Source organism: Siphateles boraxobius, unplaced genomic scaffold, assembly GCF_051911475.1.
Source record: "Siphateles boraxobius isolate OS27281-9 unplaced genomic scaffold, OSU_SipBor_1 35, whole genome shotgun sequence".
Classification (NCBI taxonomy): domain Eukaryota; kingdom Metazoa; phylum Chordata; class Actinopteri; order Cypriniformes; family Leuciscidae; genus Siphateles; species Siphateles boraxobius.
In genome coordinates, this window is record NW_027508975.1 from 7,390,243 (window position 1) to 7,407,290 (window position 17,048).

Genomic DNA, 17,048 nt, shown 5'->3' on the forward strand with positions numbered 1-17,048 from the left:
AAAAGAAATCATTCATTTTTTAATTGTAGGAATAATATTTCAATATATTACTGTTTTTAATCAAACAAGTGTAGCCTGTGGGAGCATCAGACACTTCTTTCAAAAACATTGAAAATCTTACAACCTCAAACTTTTGAATGGTAGTGTTTAGTGTACTTGTTTCTTGTATTATTCTGAATCAGTGTGCATTTTTTTTTATTTTTTAAATGGCTTCATAATCAAAAGTGTTATTACTTTCACCTACTCTGTCTTTCATTTCTTGATGTCAGGATACACGTTAAAGTCCAAAGTATACTTTTGCCATATGCCGAATCCAAAACGGGAGTTACCCTTTCAAACTACATGTAGCACGGTCAAGTTCACATGCGCAATCTCGTCCTTTTGTGCAGATGTTAGATGTAATGGGTAATAGATATGTGATTTATCTAATATAGGATGCATGTTTATGTTTATTCACAGTTTCAGCTTAAATTAAAAGCCTGATATTATAGACTGGTTTATTTGAGACGGTCAGTTTCTTTTTCAAAAACATTGATGCATCATAATCTAGCTGTTATTTTTTTTCTAGTCATATGTTCATATTTTCATATTTTTTTTATTTGTCAAAATTCATTTTCGAAACAGTCTTAAAATATTTTCGTGTCGGACATTCCCCGCTCCCCCAAGTAGGCTACACCAGTAGGCTACTTGTTTTTTGAGACCTTTCAATGATCGAAATGAGAAATTGACAAAAATGGCCATCCTAATAAGATTCCCACTTTTCACGATCCAATCAATTCCTAATGAATATGATAAAGTAATTCCTGCTTTTTCATATTAAATATCCTGTTTTGCTTGCGAAAAAATATTTTGGATTTTGATTTACTTTAACTGATGTGTTGTTAAGGTTCTTGATGGCTATCTTCAATGTCAATAGAATACAGATTTTCTAAAATACCTTTGCAAACTAAAATCTTGCTGCTTTTTGCTTAATTTACTGTAGTGAATTACTACAGTGAGCTATGGATAAAATCACAATTTAGGTTTTCAAAGTAAGAAAACTCCACAAAGACGCTTAGTGTTTGTATTGAGATTTTCTACCATTTAGAACATAAAAGCTGAAGCTTCCTCTCAAAAAATACCAAGAAGAATAATAATTAATTTAAAATTTTAATAGTGCCCCATTAACATTTGTTTCCCTTGCTGTTCTTTATGGTGAGTTTGTTGAGCAGGTGTCACCTGTTTGTTTCTGAGAAGACGGCTGTGCAATTGAACTCCATGGATGACTGTGAACTATGTTGAGATCGCTGGTCTCCATAAATTCCTGTAGACCGCTGGCACTCCAGCTGCCCGCCGAGATTCTGTCACTCTAAATGCCTCTCGTCTACTGCTTGTCTTGCTTTATAAATCAACCTTTTTCTATCTTTATTTCTTCTTCCACCTTGCTTTACCCGTTTCTCAGTTGTTCTGTCATTCTCTCTCTCTTCCCATCTGTCTAGATCACCCATTTTAGCAGCATTTCTCGTATTTCTTCTCTTTATAGCTGCTCAGTCTTGACAGTATACAGAAATCCCTCAATCAGGTTGGCTGTTGGTGTTTCTCTCCCATCCCCAAATGGCAGGATACATCTACTGATTTGTGGGGGCTTGTCAGGGCCTGTGTCGAGTATTTGGTCTGTTTTGACCCGTGGGTGCTTTGTTCTACCCCCTGCTGTCTGCAGAAATGGGTCAGTGTCTACAGTGTGTCCCAGGCGTGTGAGTGCCAGGCTTTGAATTGGTTATTGCACAGGAAATCACGACTTATGTTACAGAGATCCTAAATAGCACCAGCAGCAGCCCAGATACACAGTTGTGTGTGTGATGTGTGTGTGGAAGCTGTATTTCACAGTTCACTCTCAGTGGTTTTCATCACCGGCGGGCAGCTGTTCACATTCCAAAGGCACCAAATAACATACTGTTGTTTATAATCTACATTTGCTTATTCACTAATATAATGTAGAAGTTTTTTAATTTGCTTGGATTTGAATTGTTTGTTCGCATGTTGCAGTTTTTCATTTGCATTTGTTTTGTTTGAATTTACAGTACAAAGCCATAATAATCCTAGGCTGGATATCAATTTCATATTCCTACTAAAGAACAAAACTATCTTCTGCATTGATGGTCAAGTACAAGTAAGCCAAAATGCCATTTCTGGTGCATATTAATATTAATACATTACAAAGATTTCCTAACAGAGAACCTTACAAATCAAGCCACTTCACTTTTCAGACACTTCATTGCAACATTTTTACCCACTTAACTGGTAATTGGATAGCCTACATGTTTATCAGGTTTTTCCTGGGTCAATAGTGATATTTGGTGGTGCCAAACAAACACGGTCATCCACAAACACTGTACATAGCACCCTACTCGTGTGAACTGCAAGCCTGTACTGACAATAAAGGCACATTTTTTTTGGTCATGTTTAATGTTGGTTACAATGAAAGGATTCACTAACATGCAGAACTCGCGTTGAACAAAAACTTTTGAGTGGATTCTGACTAACTTAAACACATTTGATTGGCCATTGTGTTCATGCGCTCAACAGATATATCTACGATTTTGCTAAAAAGCTACAAAAACATGTTGTAAATAGAAATGTTTTATGCTCTTCACTGAGTTCTTACACAAACACTCATGAGAGCGTTTTAAAGCAGCCGGATATCAGTGGGTACCAGAACGGTAGAATATACTTAAGATTTGAAGTACACTACAAGTGCACATTCAGAACAAGTGCACTTCTTTTTCGTAAGGGATGCCATCATGGATGCCTATTGATTCAATGTACTATAATTTGGGATGCTCTGTCTAATCTATAGGATGGATGGTGTGTGTACATTTTAGTATGTTTTTTACCTTTTTTTTCATTTATAAACTCATTATGCCTTTTTAACTGTAGAGCATAAGACCATACTGTGTGTGTCTGTGTGTTTTTTCATATGCACCCTGTTATAGACTGGGCTGGGGCTGCTTGCATCAGTGCAGGACGGGTAAGCTAAATAAATAAGAAGTGGCAGCCAAGCAAACCTGCCACTTCTGAATCAGCATGATCTGACCTGCAGAAATGCTTACTTCATTTTCTGTTCATGTACTTCTAAATGGACTCATTCCTCTGGATTTTGTGGTTTGCATGCTACATTCCCTCCAGCCCGGTGAGCGTGACCTATACGTTTGTTTATGAAATATCAGTTCATCTGGATTGAAGACAGCAAGAATGCATACTCTCGTCTCATGCAGGGCCCCTAATCCACAGCAATCTGCTCTGGGTGGGATTTGAGAAAAGACTTGGCTGTTTGCTCAAAAGAGATTTCCCAAACCTGGCAGCAGGTAGCCCACGTAAAAAAAGTGCTCATTCTGCCATGTCTAGAAGTTTTTTTTATCATGGCAAGATCTTTTCCTGAGATTTTCATCTGTTGTTATGAAAGTTTTTTTATTTTTTTTTTATAAGACAATCAAAGAGATTTTGGTGGTCTCCACCTAGAATACCTTAGCAACCTTATAGCAACACCCTGGCAGTCACAGAAAACAGCCTTGCATCATGGCAGTGAATATTTGTAGGTCAGCATCACTCATTTTTATGCAGAAAATGTATCAGTCTAGTTTTCCATATATATATTTTCTATATTATCAGATTATTTTCTCTATTCTCTCTCATTCCTGTTTTTCACTGTCTGTCTCAATCCGTCAGATCGTATCGGCTTCATCACTACACTGTGCATGACCTACATTTAGGTCTCTCTCTCTCTCTCTCTCTCTCTCTCTCTCTCTCTCTCTCTCTCTCTCAGTTTTTCTCCAGCTTTCACCTCATCCCCCTCTCTTCTCTTACTGGCCATGAGAGACCTCTGCTTTGCCTGTCAATAAATTCATGTCTCACGATGCCTCTTCGCCAGTGAGGTTTTATCATCCTTGGCTGTCTATTTTCAATTATTTTTGCATCCATCTTCTATTCTGTTCATTTTTGTCATCTTGCATGAGAGAATTTGGAGCAGACATCATCGTGTTTCTTTAATGAACACTTCTTTGTCTTTGAGGACATCTTGAGTATGTGTCTATGCATATTTTATGTATATGACACACTCTCTGTCCATGTCTCATGTGTGTTTTTGAAAGGGATGTTCTAGCTAAGGCTTATATGTTGAGGATGATTGTGTTTTCATGTTGGACATTTGTGTATAGAATTAAAATCAGGCCTATTGATCTGGGTGTGTGTATGTCTTTAAGATCACTATCACTTGAATCTGGCACCATACTGTCAGACTGCCCATGATCCATCTATGTGATAGTCTTGAACGTGTGTTAACCTGTTCGTACAAATGACTCATCAAATGTACCTTTTTATGAATTGCAGTGAAATGTATGTGTGCAGTAGGGGTGTAATGGTTCTCGGTAAAAAAAAATCAAACCATACCGCTCCGCTCTCCACCCACAGTTCGGCACGCACTTGCACCGCGGTTTATGTCCATCTGACGACTCATGCGCATCTGTAAATGGTTTGTTGAAAATAACAATGCGTAAAACAGAAAGACAGAGTTAGATGTCTTTACATCTAACTAACATACATAATGTATGTTTCTGTTGATGGATACGCATTGTGGCTTCCCCTAAACTTTGTTCGATTCGAGTGCCGTATGCTCTAATATGACCAAAAGTCATTTACGCCATCATCATCTTCAAGGTGAAACCTGAACAGTACACATTGCTATCTGTGTTTAAACTAAACTCATTTAAGTATTCCCAATTTAAACATTCAAGCGCAAGAAGACGAGAGAGTAATCGTGCATGCACGCACTGTGAGAAGATTTGTGTGTGTGTGCACAGAAGCACACACATGGAAAGCCGCGTCTCAGACAGTGGAGAAATATTGAGTTTCAAGTCTTGCGCTTGAAATGACGAATTCACACAAAAATTATGTCAACATGGCAGTCTTGGCAAGTACCCTAGTAAACATAGTAGGTTCTGTCTTAAGTGAACATAAACAGTTGAGAAAGACAATGCATGTGTACACCATTAGTGTGCAGTGGTGCATCTTTTGCTGGGGGAAGGAGGTTTTTCCTCTACATTAGCTCTGGTGCAATGTGGGAATTTCATTCCAGCTGTAGCAGAGAATATTAAAGTGTATCACACCATTACTCTTTCCCATGAGGTCTGACACCCTTGACATACTGACCTATGTACCAAGAATAAAAAAAAAACTATGGGTTCAATGATGCAGACAGGCTTGCCATAATGGTTTGATAGATTTTCTCCATCTGAATTTTTAATTTTAGGTTGGTCAGCATCTAGACAACATCTTTGCAACACACAGTTTACCAAACAATACTTCCATCTTGTGTGGAGGCTGTGGCTTTTTTTCCAGACAGATGAGAGGTTGTTAGTTGGCTTTTGCAAGAGCATGTTTGCATACTGTCTGTGTGTGTGTCCCTGTACAACCTTTAGCACTCTTCACTGTATGCTTTTGTTACCATATGTAATTTAATGTAGTGATATTATTTTGATTCACTTCTCTAACATCTTTCTTTTTCTGTCTTTCTTTCATGTTGATGCTGTGCCTCTAAATCAGGTAAGACAGATCTCTGATCCTTCACAGCACGTGCACTCATGTTTCTTTGCCATGAATTTTTACACGTTTTTTTTTTTTTTTTTACAATGGCAATTAGCCCATATAGATATCATAAATGTGTCTGTTTTTAATTTATTCTGGTATTGAGGTAAATTAGATTTTTATTTTAAAGGGGTAACTATATTCTGAGGGGATTAGTACATTCCTTGAAGACTTGAGATATAATTCTATAATATGCTAGTTTAAAGTTGGGATTAAACAGAAGAAGTGACAGATCTTATCTTCCATCTTGTGCCGTACGTCCGAGTGTAACGGATTATTGAAAAAGAAAAATATATAAAGCGGGGATTTGTTTCTATCCGTCAGTCAATGATTGGATTTTGAGATTTGGGCGTTGCACTAAAAAATTAATTTGATCTTTCAGTTAATAGTGGAGGGATGTGGTTTAAGGTGACTGTTGTTTTCTCCAGAAAAAAATAAAATAATGAAACTTTAAATAAATAATTCACAAAACACACAAATACATTTTAATTTCATCTCAAACTTTAATGTGCCTTGACAAAACCTAGGTAGATAAATTCTAGTTCAATACTGTAAATGTAATTCCACTTTATCTTTATTTATATTTGCCCATCTCTCTATTTCACTCATCTATGGGCTGTTTAATTGCATCCATGCTCTCTTTGATCATATGATGAATAGGGTAAACGTACCTATTAAGCTCAAGTACCCATTAAGCACACTTCCAAATTTCAGATCAGATTATAATAATAAAACATTTATGTTTTATCCTACTTGATGTCTTAACCAATTGATGTGTTTGTTACTACATACCTCCTGTAATTTCAAGCAAATCAGACCATTGCACACTGAGATATGGGTATCTATATGTTCACACTGTCTGGTGGCCATTTTGAAAGCTGTCTGAAAACTTTCACCAAAAGAGGAGCCCCTTAAAAGTGCATTTTTTAAATGTTTAAGCCTTTATTTTGGGTTAGTATAACTACTTGCTGCAAAATTAAGAGATTAATGTTTAAACCTTTGCATATTATAACCTGTGACATGGATCTGGGAAATAATTACGATAGATCCAAAAGATAGTTTTAGCAACATAACGCAGATGCTACAGAACATAGTTCTCTTTCATCATCTTGTGTTCGAGATCCACCTATGGGAAGGGCATCCGTACCTGACCTCTGCAGAAGCATCCAATTGCACCAGGTCTGGCTAGACAGACAGAAGCGTGCAGCCAATGCGCTATGGTAAGGTCCCATCCCCTTACCTAGAGCATATAACGCCTCCAAGTGCTGCTATTCACCAGTTGACATTCACTTCTCGCGATCTCTGTATGTACACAGTTCGGCTGGAATTACACTGCTCACTTTCGTGTCTTCTAGAGATATATCGCCTGATCAGCCTCCGCCAGACGTGACTTTTGTTTTTCAGCCTATCAGCTGTGTTCTGCATCTGTAGCCGCCCGCGCTCTCGCCGTTCTCACCAACTCCTCCTTCCACGGCTGCCTGCCACGGATTTTTCCGAGTTCTGCTTCTCAGGGGAACAACCTATCACGGGCCCGGCCGCGTGTGGTTCTCTCATCGCCGCTAAGGACCTGCACTCGTTCTACGTCGTCTGCTTGGGTCTCAAACACGCTCAAGAAGCCTTGGAGAACCCGGAGAATTGCAGTCATTGCCTCATGCTGCCCAAGAAGCTTTTGCGACGCCGTCTGAAAGTTGCCGCTACCCAGTGTGCGGAGCTCAGCCTTTCTGACTCGGATGGGGGACACGGTGACGACGACGCGCTACCGGGGGACTCCCGGGGCGCCACCTCACTTATTTGGGCTGACCAGCCCAATCCTGCTTTCCTCGAAGAGGACATCTTCTCGGGAAGCCTCACGCTCGTCGATGAACCGGCTGGTTCCGGCGACGAAGATGACGTGGCCCTTCTTGGAGTCTCAGAGGACGAGGAGGCAATCCCACCCTCTGGCGTCCCACAGTCCGTCGTCCACACGGTCTTGCCTCAGTCCATCCTTCTGGAGGTGTGTGAGCGAGGGGCCACTCGCCTCAACATTGAGTGGCCGGCTCCACAGAGCGCCACTGACCAGGAGAGGGACATATATGATGGGAAGGTTCTGGAACCCCCTCCCGGCCCGAGGAAGCAACTCTTCCCCGTCCTTCCAGTGTGCACTAAGCACATGAGGCACAACTGGAGCGACCCGCTCGACTTCAAACACGGTCTCACGGCCCTCGAGGTGAAGGATATGGCGGCTCTTGGCATGGGCGACCCCCCCGCTATCAAGCCTTCCATCGCCAGGCACCTTAACCCCGCACAGGGCGGGCTGCTCGCTCCCCCTAAACCGGTCTTGCCCAACAAGATGTACCGTTTTTCTGCCTGGCAGCAGAACAGCTACCAGGCAGCTTATAAATCTTCGGCCTTGGCTGTCAGGGCCTTGAACGTCTCCTCCTTGCTCTCCGCTTACCAGGCGGAGATTTTGGACGAGTTAGGGCAACAGTTAGAAAAGGGCCCTCTGCCCTTATGGAAGGTGATCCTGACGGTGAACGACCTCATCCTCCGTAACGCTCGGCAGGCCGTCCAAGCCTGCGGGCGCTCTATGGCGCTCTCTGTGGTGGGAGAGCGCGCGCTCTGGCTTAACCTGTCGGGCCTTCCTGACAGTGAGAAGAGGCGCATGGCTGGTGCATCGGTGGAGCCCGGCTGGGCCCTCTCCGGCCCCGCTGTCGCGTTGATGCAACAGCGGTGTGACGACAAGGAGGAAGAGGCCTTCAAATTATGCCTTCCTAGGAAGACGACACCACGCCAGGCGTCCCCTGCGCGTTTGCCTAACCCACCTGCCATGGGACGACAGTTCCATCAGGGCAAAGAAAGGCCCCGCAACAAACCCCCCGCCCCACGGCAGAATAACCCACCGCCTGCTAAGCACTGGGGAAAATCGTCTCCCGCCGCGGCTGCGGCTGGAAGACCATCTAATTCTACCCCCACCGACTCGAAACGTAAGCGGCCTGCCTGATGTTCGGCCGATGGGGGCATTGAGTCCACGTTCACGGGCCACAAGCCCTACGGACTGTCTTCTCGCCCAAGAACCCCTGTCCAAAGTACGCAGGGTTTCCCGCGGATGGGTCGGTTCCCCCTCTCTCGAGGCTGTCCAGCCCAAGTGTTTAGTGGACGTTGTGTGTTCCCCCCCCCACGTTCAGGGGGGTTACTGTGAGAAAAAGTGCAGAAGCAGTGTCACCACACCGCACACACTCTTTTCCCCTCTCTCAAATATTAAAGGCTTCGGCCCCAGTGTTTCCCCAACACAAAACACACAAAAAACAAAAAAACACATCAAAACTAACGAATCATATTAATTTGTTAAGGAGAGAGGCTCTCTCTCCGCAGAGAGAATTCATCTCCCTGCAGAGAGATAAAATCTCTCAGGCACCCAGGCACGCAGCCCCTAGTGTGTCCACAAGGGGCGCCATTGCACCACAAATGAGCCAGCTGGGTTTACACAGCTCTGCTGCGACTCGCATGGGAACGCTCGCCAGTCACGAATGGGCGTGGCAGGATGTTTCGGCTCCCGAGTGGGTGATGCGTACAATAATGCTTTGTTACAGACTTCAGTTTGCTATGAAACCCCCGCATTTCAACGGCGTTCTCTCTTCACACACGACAGTGGCTTATATCAACCGTCAGGGCGGCGTGCACTCGTTGAAACTTCACGCTCTAGCTTACAAGCTTTTGGTGCGGAGTAGACGGGTCTTTCTGTCGTTATGCGCGACGCATGTTCCGGGCATTCTGAACAGAGGCGCGGATCTTCTATCTTTCTTGGGTTCTCAGAGGACGAGGAGGCAATCCCGCCCTCTGGCGTCCCACAGGCCGTCGTCCACACGGTCTTGCCTCAGTCCATCCTCCTGGAGGTGTGTGAGCGAACGGCCGCTCGCCTCAACATTGAGTGGCCGGCTCCACAGAGCGCCACTGACCAGGAGAGGGACATATATGACAGGAAAGTTCTGGGACCCCCTCCCAGCCCGAGGAAGCAACTCTTCCCCGTCCTTCCAGTGTGCACTAAGCACATGAGGCACAACTGGAGCGACCCGCTCGACTTCAAACACGGTCTCTCGGCCCTCGAGGTGAAGGATATGGCGACTCTTGGCATGGGCGAACCCCCCCCCCGCTATCGAGCCTATTAAGCATACGCCAGTTACTTTAATTATCACCAGTTGCGTAAGTTGCGCTTTAGACGCAAGTGGAGTACCAGCTCTGGGGCCAATCAATCTTGCGTACGCACAAAAACTTTGCGTACGCCAGCTTTCACGCTCACGGTCAGATGTACTAACACTGAAATTAACGTGAGAATGTGCGTTCCTCCACGCCAATTTCATGTCGGGCGTGCCGTACGCACATTTCTCATAGTTTTTGTCCGTTGGCGACTCTTACAGGCAATGAAGTTAAGTTGCAAACATTACACAACAAATTGTTCTACAAGTCTATCGCACTACCACCTGTGGGAAGCATTGCTATTAATTTGCAATTTATAAAATAATTTACATATATTGTCACACAAGCCTTATGGGAATATTCTATCAATTATGCAATTAAGTAAGAACATATAAAAGCATATGCAAATTGATACAACCCTTAGACTATGGCAATGGCAGCTTTGGCCTTATTAGAGGACATTGCTAATGGCAGAATCCGAAGAGAACGAGTTTTTAGGGACCACAATGATTTTCTGGCCCAGGATGATGATATCAGCCGTTTCAGATTTCCAAGGGCTATCCTCTTGGAGCTCTGTGCTGTGGGGTAGGGTTGGGCGGTATTTCGGTAATATCGTATACCGCGGGGTCTTAAAATAGCAACGGTATCAGTTTCAATACCGTCATTACCGGCACTAGAAATGCCTAGAAATGCTTATGTAGTTGTCATCAAGTGACAGTGTGGAGGAGAAAGAGAGAGAGAAGGGAGAGCAAACACCTCTAACCTAATGTCGCATCTCCGAAACAACCACCCACTCACTGCTGCGAGGATGCATTTTGCCCCGAGTTCATTAAATAAGCGCATTAGTTTATATTTGTTAAAATATTATAATGTAAATTTTTTTTTACGTTGATAATGAAAACTGAACAGCATGAGTAAGATGGGATGCATCGGGAGTCAGTCATTGACCACTTAATTAAGTTTCATTTTGTAAAAGGCCTTTCTTTAAAGTGAATTTTGTTTTGTATAAATTGTATCTTAATTTTAATAATTTCTTTTATCAACCAATAATAAATAAGAATCAAATATAGCAGACAACATAATCATGACATGATCGTGGGCTGGCGCGCCGCGGTCACTTGCATTGAAATCTCATCATAAATTAACCGAAACTCAGTGTATGTCTCACAGACATGTCAGATATCTAAATAAAGCTTGAAATGTCATTAAACGAAACAATTCAAAATGAAAAGAAATAGGCCACTCGCTGATTATTTAATCCATGATGTGCATTTCTCTCTATGCGCGTTCATACAGAAATGGCGATCACCAAATTAAACGAAACTATTCAAAACGAAAAGAAATAGGCTAGCCTACTCTCTGATTATGTAATCCATGATGTGCATTTCTCTCTATCGTTCACTATGGAGATGGCGATTTGTCAATTTCTTTAAACGAAACAATTCAAAAGGAAAAGAAATATAGGCAGCATACTCTCTGATTAATCCATGATGTGCATTTCTCTCTATAGGCGCGTTCACTACGGATATATCAATCGACAATTTCTTTAAACGAAACAATTCAAAACGAAAAGAAAAAAGCTAGTCTATACCTTCTGATTATGTAATCCATGATTTGCATTTCTCTATATGCGCGTTCACTAGGAGATGTTGATCGTCAACTTAATCTTTGCAGCACTGACAGAAAAGTTGTATTAATAAAAATCAATGGACGCGTGTCACCGGATTTAAAAATGCACTTCTTGCTTGTTGCTTGTTAATTTAATTTAAAGTAATTAATAAAATGAATACAATTGTCATAATTAAATATTATTAATTGTCCCATTTTTGCTCATTTATAAATATAATTTATATCTACCACCCCCTCAGCACATGGGTTAAAAAATTATTTGGCGCCAAAATATTATAACGGCCCACGTATTAAAAATAGTCTAGTCTAAATAGGCCTACGAGCCGTAGGCATTATTACATTAAATGCCGTCAGCCGGGATCAGACACAACGTGCACGGGTTGGCCTTGATTTTTTATTTTTTTGCCCGATCTGGTATTCAGTTTCTGAACGGTGTAGGCACAAGCCAACAGTTTGGTGACGCTGTCTGAGCCTAATGTCATACTTTTTAATTAGTCACGGTAATACCGTATACCCCGGTAAAATAGGGAGGAGGTTTGAAGGTATCAAAATTTGGATACCGCCCAAGCCTACTGTGGGGTTCCGAATCTAGAGAGAGAGACAGCGAGGAGCCACGCAATAACTGTGCCGGCAAAAGGAGCCGTTCCCTTCCATGTGCTGACAACAGTTGGTTTCCTGGCAACTGGTTCTTTCCAAAGGGAACTGGCAGACCGCTCAGGAATAAGCCAGTCGTCTTTGGCTCGAGATCATCCGCATGTCTACCAGGTATTTAAGGTTCCCATATGATGCAGTTGACCAGCCAAACATTAAAACGCAATTTGCAGCGATAGCCGGTTTTCCTAATGTAATCGGAGCGATCGACTGCACACACATTGCTATAAAGGCGCCATCTGAAGAAGAATTTGCATATGTGAATCGGAAACATTTCCATTCAATAAATGTGCAGATAATATTGGTTACCTTCGTGGCAGTCCTGTAGTAAATCCGAGTCTCCCACAGCAGCAGATACTACTCTAGAGAGTAAAGTGTCATCCATAATTGAGGCAACTCTGCTCAAAGGGTGTAAGTTCATCGACCCCTTTACCACTGCCTGTTCTGCCCACACTTTGGCGGTGCGCAGCAGTTCTCCATTTAACGTCCACCTTTATATCAGACAATTTCTTTTTAAGGTCATTTACAGTGCGACTTTCAGATCCCACCGCATTGACGGCATCAGCCAAACTCTTCCACTCATATTTTTTCCTTTTGTTATTAATTCCCGAGGACAAAGTTCCAAAAAAATTTTTTTCTCATTTCTACCGCCGATAGTAGCACCTCCGATTCACTTTCTGTAAAGTTTCGCTTCTTGCCGCTTGCTTTAGCCATTTTCTTACTCCTTTCTTTTGCCAAAGTGGACTCATTACCATATTTAAATGTATTTAATTAAGGGAGGAGACTGGGTGGGGCGTTGTGCTCGTGCATGTGCGCTCATTTTTACGTTAATTGGGATGTACAAAGAGAATATGTGTGGGATCCTTCATACGCAGAGATTCATTTCATACATCTGTTTTTTTTTGTGCATTCGCACATTTACAGCTTTGTCCGTACGCAATGTTTTAGTATAAATTCAACGCAAGTCTTTGTACATGAGGCCCCTGATCTTTTAGAATCTGTGCTTGATTTTAGAGTTCTGTTGCTTTTGTGATTGACTCTGTACCTTCAAATAAAACATTTTTCAATTATTCTTTAAAAAGGTTGCTTAAAATAAACATAAAACATGTTGTGAGCTTATTGGGAACAGGGGTGTGCTTAAAGGGTACAAAATGTACCCATTAAGCACAGCCAGACTTTTTATATTTAATGATGTACATCTTAATTGAAATACTTTTGTCATTTAAAATAAATGAAATATTATAGTGTGAGAGATTAATATTTTATTTAAAATAACTTCTTGTACTAAAACCAATATCTTGTGCACTAAAAATGTCTCAATGTAGATTTTGGTGAGCTTAATAGGTACGTTTACCCTAATGTTTTTTCTTGTCCTTTTAGCTAATCAGATCACTGCTAATTGCTGTCAGTCATTTAAATAGCCTACTACATGAGATTTTCATTCTCACGGGCATTAGTGACTCCGGGGTGTGCTTGTGTAAGAGTGTTTTTTAAAACCACATGAATTGTAAGAATGTTAAGATGTTTTGGCTGTGAATTTTATTTACTTATTAGAATTTGTTTTGTCTGGAAAATCTCTGTTATGTTTTTGTCGAAAGTTCACAGATTATTAGGCAAGCAGAGGCCACATGGGTTTTTTGTAGATTACACCTCAAGTAAAAGTAGTGTTTTTGTTTTGGAGTGAGATATTGAATCTTTTAAACTATTGAACTCTAGACAGAATGTGAAAGTAAGGTTTGTTAGATCTTTCATTAGCTTATTTACCTTCCTCCAAGATAAAAAGTAACTAAAGAGAGAGACTGCAATCAGTTGTTAGATCCCCAGTTTGGTAGAGGAAGAATGAAAGGAAGTATTTTTCAGCTTTAAATGTAATTTTATTATTTCACATTCTTGAATTAAATGACTTTTTGGGTCCTAGATATAGTCTCTCATATATATTGATAGAGATAGAGAACATAATGACTACCAAGAGATAGCGATAGGATTTGTTTGTTCAAGCAGAACACACAGCTCAGTATATCGATGCAAAAATTTCCTTTGCGATTTATACACACAGAGCCTGAGTCACGCAGGGAGTGCAACACATGCTCGAGCTCTGGCAGTGACATCACCTGTCTTGTGGTCAAAGTACAGTTCCTCTATCCGGCTCTAAAACACGGCACTCTCTCAGAGCTACCAGACAGCCGGCTGGTACACACACACACACACAAGGACTTGAGTGCAAACTACAGCGATTTTATAAGACATTCAAGAGAAAGGAACAGGAAGTGAGTGACTGGATTTCCCTGCTGGCTATGGATTGGTGATTTGCTGGATTCCATGGAGCCTCTAGATTTTCACAGTGGCCTCTCCCGCTTCTTTGCCTTTTAAACAAACTTGGAACAACCTCTCAGTTCCTTTCAGTTTCTAACCTTCCATTTTTACCCATAGAGTCCCTCTTTTAAGTTTCTTCAGTTCTGTTTTTTCCTTTATTGCCGTGGCGAAATGAGCGCCGCGGCATCATACCGACAGTATCTTCAGGAACTCGAGGAAAAGAGAGGTTGGTTTCATTCAATATGTTTTGTTGCTGGTTGATCATTTGCCTTATATAAAATATTCCACGTATTTTTTAATCTCAGCCTGTGCATGTGTTGCAGTTGTTTGTAAAGCTGAAATGCCATGTTTCTGTGACTGACCCCATGAGCATGATGAGAGCTAAATTGATGGTAAACTGCAGGCAAGATTCAAATGAAGAGGTCGGCTGTTGTACATTAGCTAGTTAACTCTGTAGTGTCTACATGCGGACAATAAGAGTGGACACTAGTCCTTTGATAAAGGGAGATTTTTGCTCCTAGACTAGCTAGGGTCGCAGTCGGTTGGAAGCAAATGCACCAATATGTGAATCAAGGCTATTGAGATCAGAGTAAACTCACCTGTTCACCTTCCCTTAGGTACTCCAAAATATTCAAATACGTTGCTATGGTAGCTTTAAGTCAGTCACTAGTTATTAGTGATTAACTGTTTATTTAGCCATCACATTTGAGGATGGTGTGTTAATTGACGCTTTGCTCATGTCAATAGTTGGTGTCGCCCGTCAGATAATCTTGCCCACAATAATGGCTTAGTGGCTGAGTTTATTCACGTGTATGTGTGTGTGATTTGAACAGGGAGGGTGTATTCCCCGCCAGCTGTGCTGAATGGTCATAATTTGTTTAAAGGGAGTAGTTCATCTTCAGACTTTCTCTTTCTTGCGGTGATCACTTGACAGCCATATGACAACTTATTGGTTTGCACAGATATCAGAACCTATCCGTTTAAACCTTCAAAGGACACCCTCCATCTTGAACATACCCTTCTAGTTTTTTTTGCTGATGTCGTCAAGGAGTTACCTTCAATTTTTTTATATTGTTAATTGAAGAAGGTGCGGTATTTATTTCCTTTGTAATTCAATCCCAGGTCATGGGGCCGACATTTGCACAGGCTTTTAGTGGATGGAATCAACCGCAAGTGTGTTCACCATATGGAGCAACACGGGTGGGTGGTGAGGGTATTTGGACCCTAGTAATACAGAGACAGTAACACTATTGTCTAAGGCTTGCCTGTGCCTGGCCAATCCCAAAACAATGTTGAGAAAGGTTATTATATAGGTATAACTTAAATGGCCAAAATAAGTTCAGGTTAAGCTTCCAGGAGGCTGTTTTAGGATACTACTGGCTAGTTAAAGTCATATAAGGCCATTAAAGTTAGTGATGTGTTCTCTGCCCTTTGAATGATATTCTGTGTGTGTCCAAACACTTTTTCAGTATAAGAAACCTTTTTGCAATGGAAAGGTTCCATGGATGTTAAAGGTTCTTTATGGAACCAGAGATGCTTATAAAGAACCTTTATTTTTAGAGTGTAGTAGAATTAAGGTATAGATGTGGTTTGTTGTTTTCGCTGGATGATGTTACAGGTTTGAGCACCTGGACAGTGTTTGAAGACAGATGGTAGATGAATGAGTTAGGGTGTAAGTGTAGTTTAGAACAGCAGGTATGTGCGTCTGGTAGTGTTTCTCTTGAAATTTGGTCACTGGGGCTTGACTTGCTGTGCCGTCTCCCCCCAGAACTATAATCCACCTAACCCTGATTAGGCTCAATCCCCCTCAACACTGGCTCAGACTCGGCAAGCTCACCGACAAGCCACAGACAGTCCATCCTTTAACACACTTAAACACATTTCTCACTGAGGTCTTTACTGTTGTGGCCTTTAGGCTTCTCCAAGGCCTAAAAACAGATTGCATTCTTCAACTGAGATTCAGGCAGTACACTTGAGTTCATATTCAGCATTTATTCATCAAAATACATGCCCCACCTCTTACATGTACAGTCAGACAGCTGGCAGAGAATAATAGCTTTGCACCATCCAACTCCCATCTGTGCAAACATACGATTTATTACATACTGCGAAGCTTTGTAAAGCTGTCCCATAAATGTCGACGTGAGCCTTAGGCGGTCACAAACTTCAGACATAAAGAATTGAAATGTGTAAGATCTGTTTTGAGGATGTGAAAGGGTCAGATAAGTTTGAAATAACGATGCAGAGAATTGGAATTTGGATATTTTCTCCCCCCTTTCCATTAATTTATTCAGAAATACATTTAGAAATGCATGTCAGGTGATGCAACTGTCATGTGAGTAAATATTTCATAAGGAAAGAAAATTAATTCATCAAGATGTATATTAGATGTTTTCCCCCCTTTTCCTTTCTTTTTAAAGATTTTTAGCATTATTACTAGTTGTTTTTCTTTATCATGGACACTGTTATTTCCAAAACGGCTGGTCTTCCTGTCTCTTTATAATTCTCATTTTTCAGTACTTGTATCAGAGTGAGTTCAAACCTTTGGTTGCATGACCGAGCATCACTTTCACCTTTTTGGTCAGAACATTCAAATTGCGAAATGGAATTTCAGGGGCTAATTTCCTGTTTCTGTTTGGCTGGTATGTTTGACTGACATCTAT

The 17,048-nt window shown here is 41.5% G+C and overlaps 1 protein-coding gene across 16 annotated transcripts in view; it reads left to right on the forward strand.

Annotated features, from left to right (window-relative positions):
• macf1a (microtubule actin crosslinking factor 1a) overlaps positions 1-17,048 on the forward strand; it is a 180,707-nt gene that overhangs the window by 34,665 nt on the left and 128,994 nt on the right. Inside the window, exon 1 of one of the 16 annotated variants that reach the window (XM_077196150.1) lies at positions 14,197-14,611. The exons of 14 other annotated variants lie outside the window; for them this stretch is intronic. In XM_077196150.1, coding sequence (XP_077052265.1) covers positions 14,557-14,611 — 55 coding nt within the window. In that variant the 5' untranslated portion in view covers positions 14,197-14,556. Of the gene's footprint in view, positions 1-14,196; positions 14,612-17,048 lie in introns of those variants that run through there. One more of the 16 variants, XM_077196144.1, reaches the window with a different exon arrangement.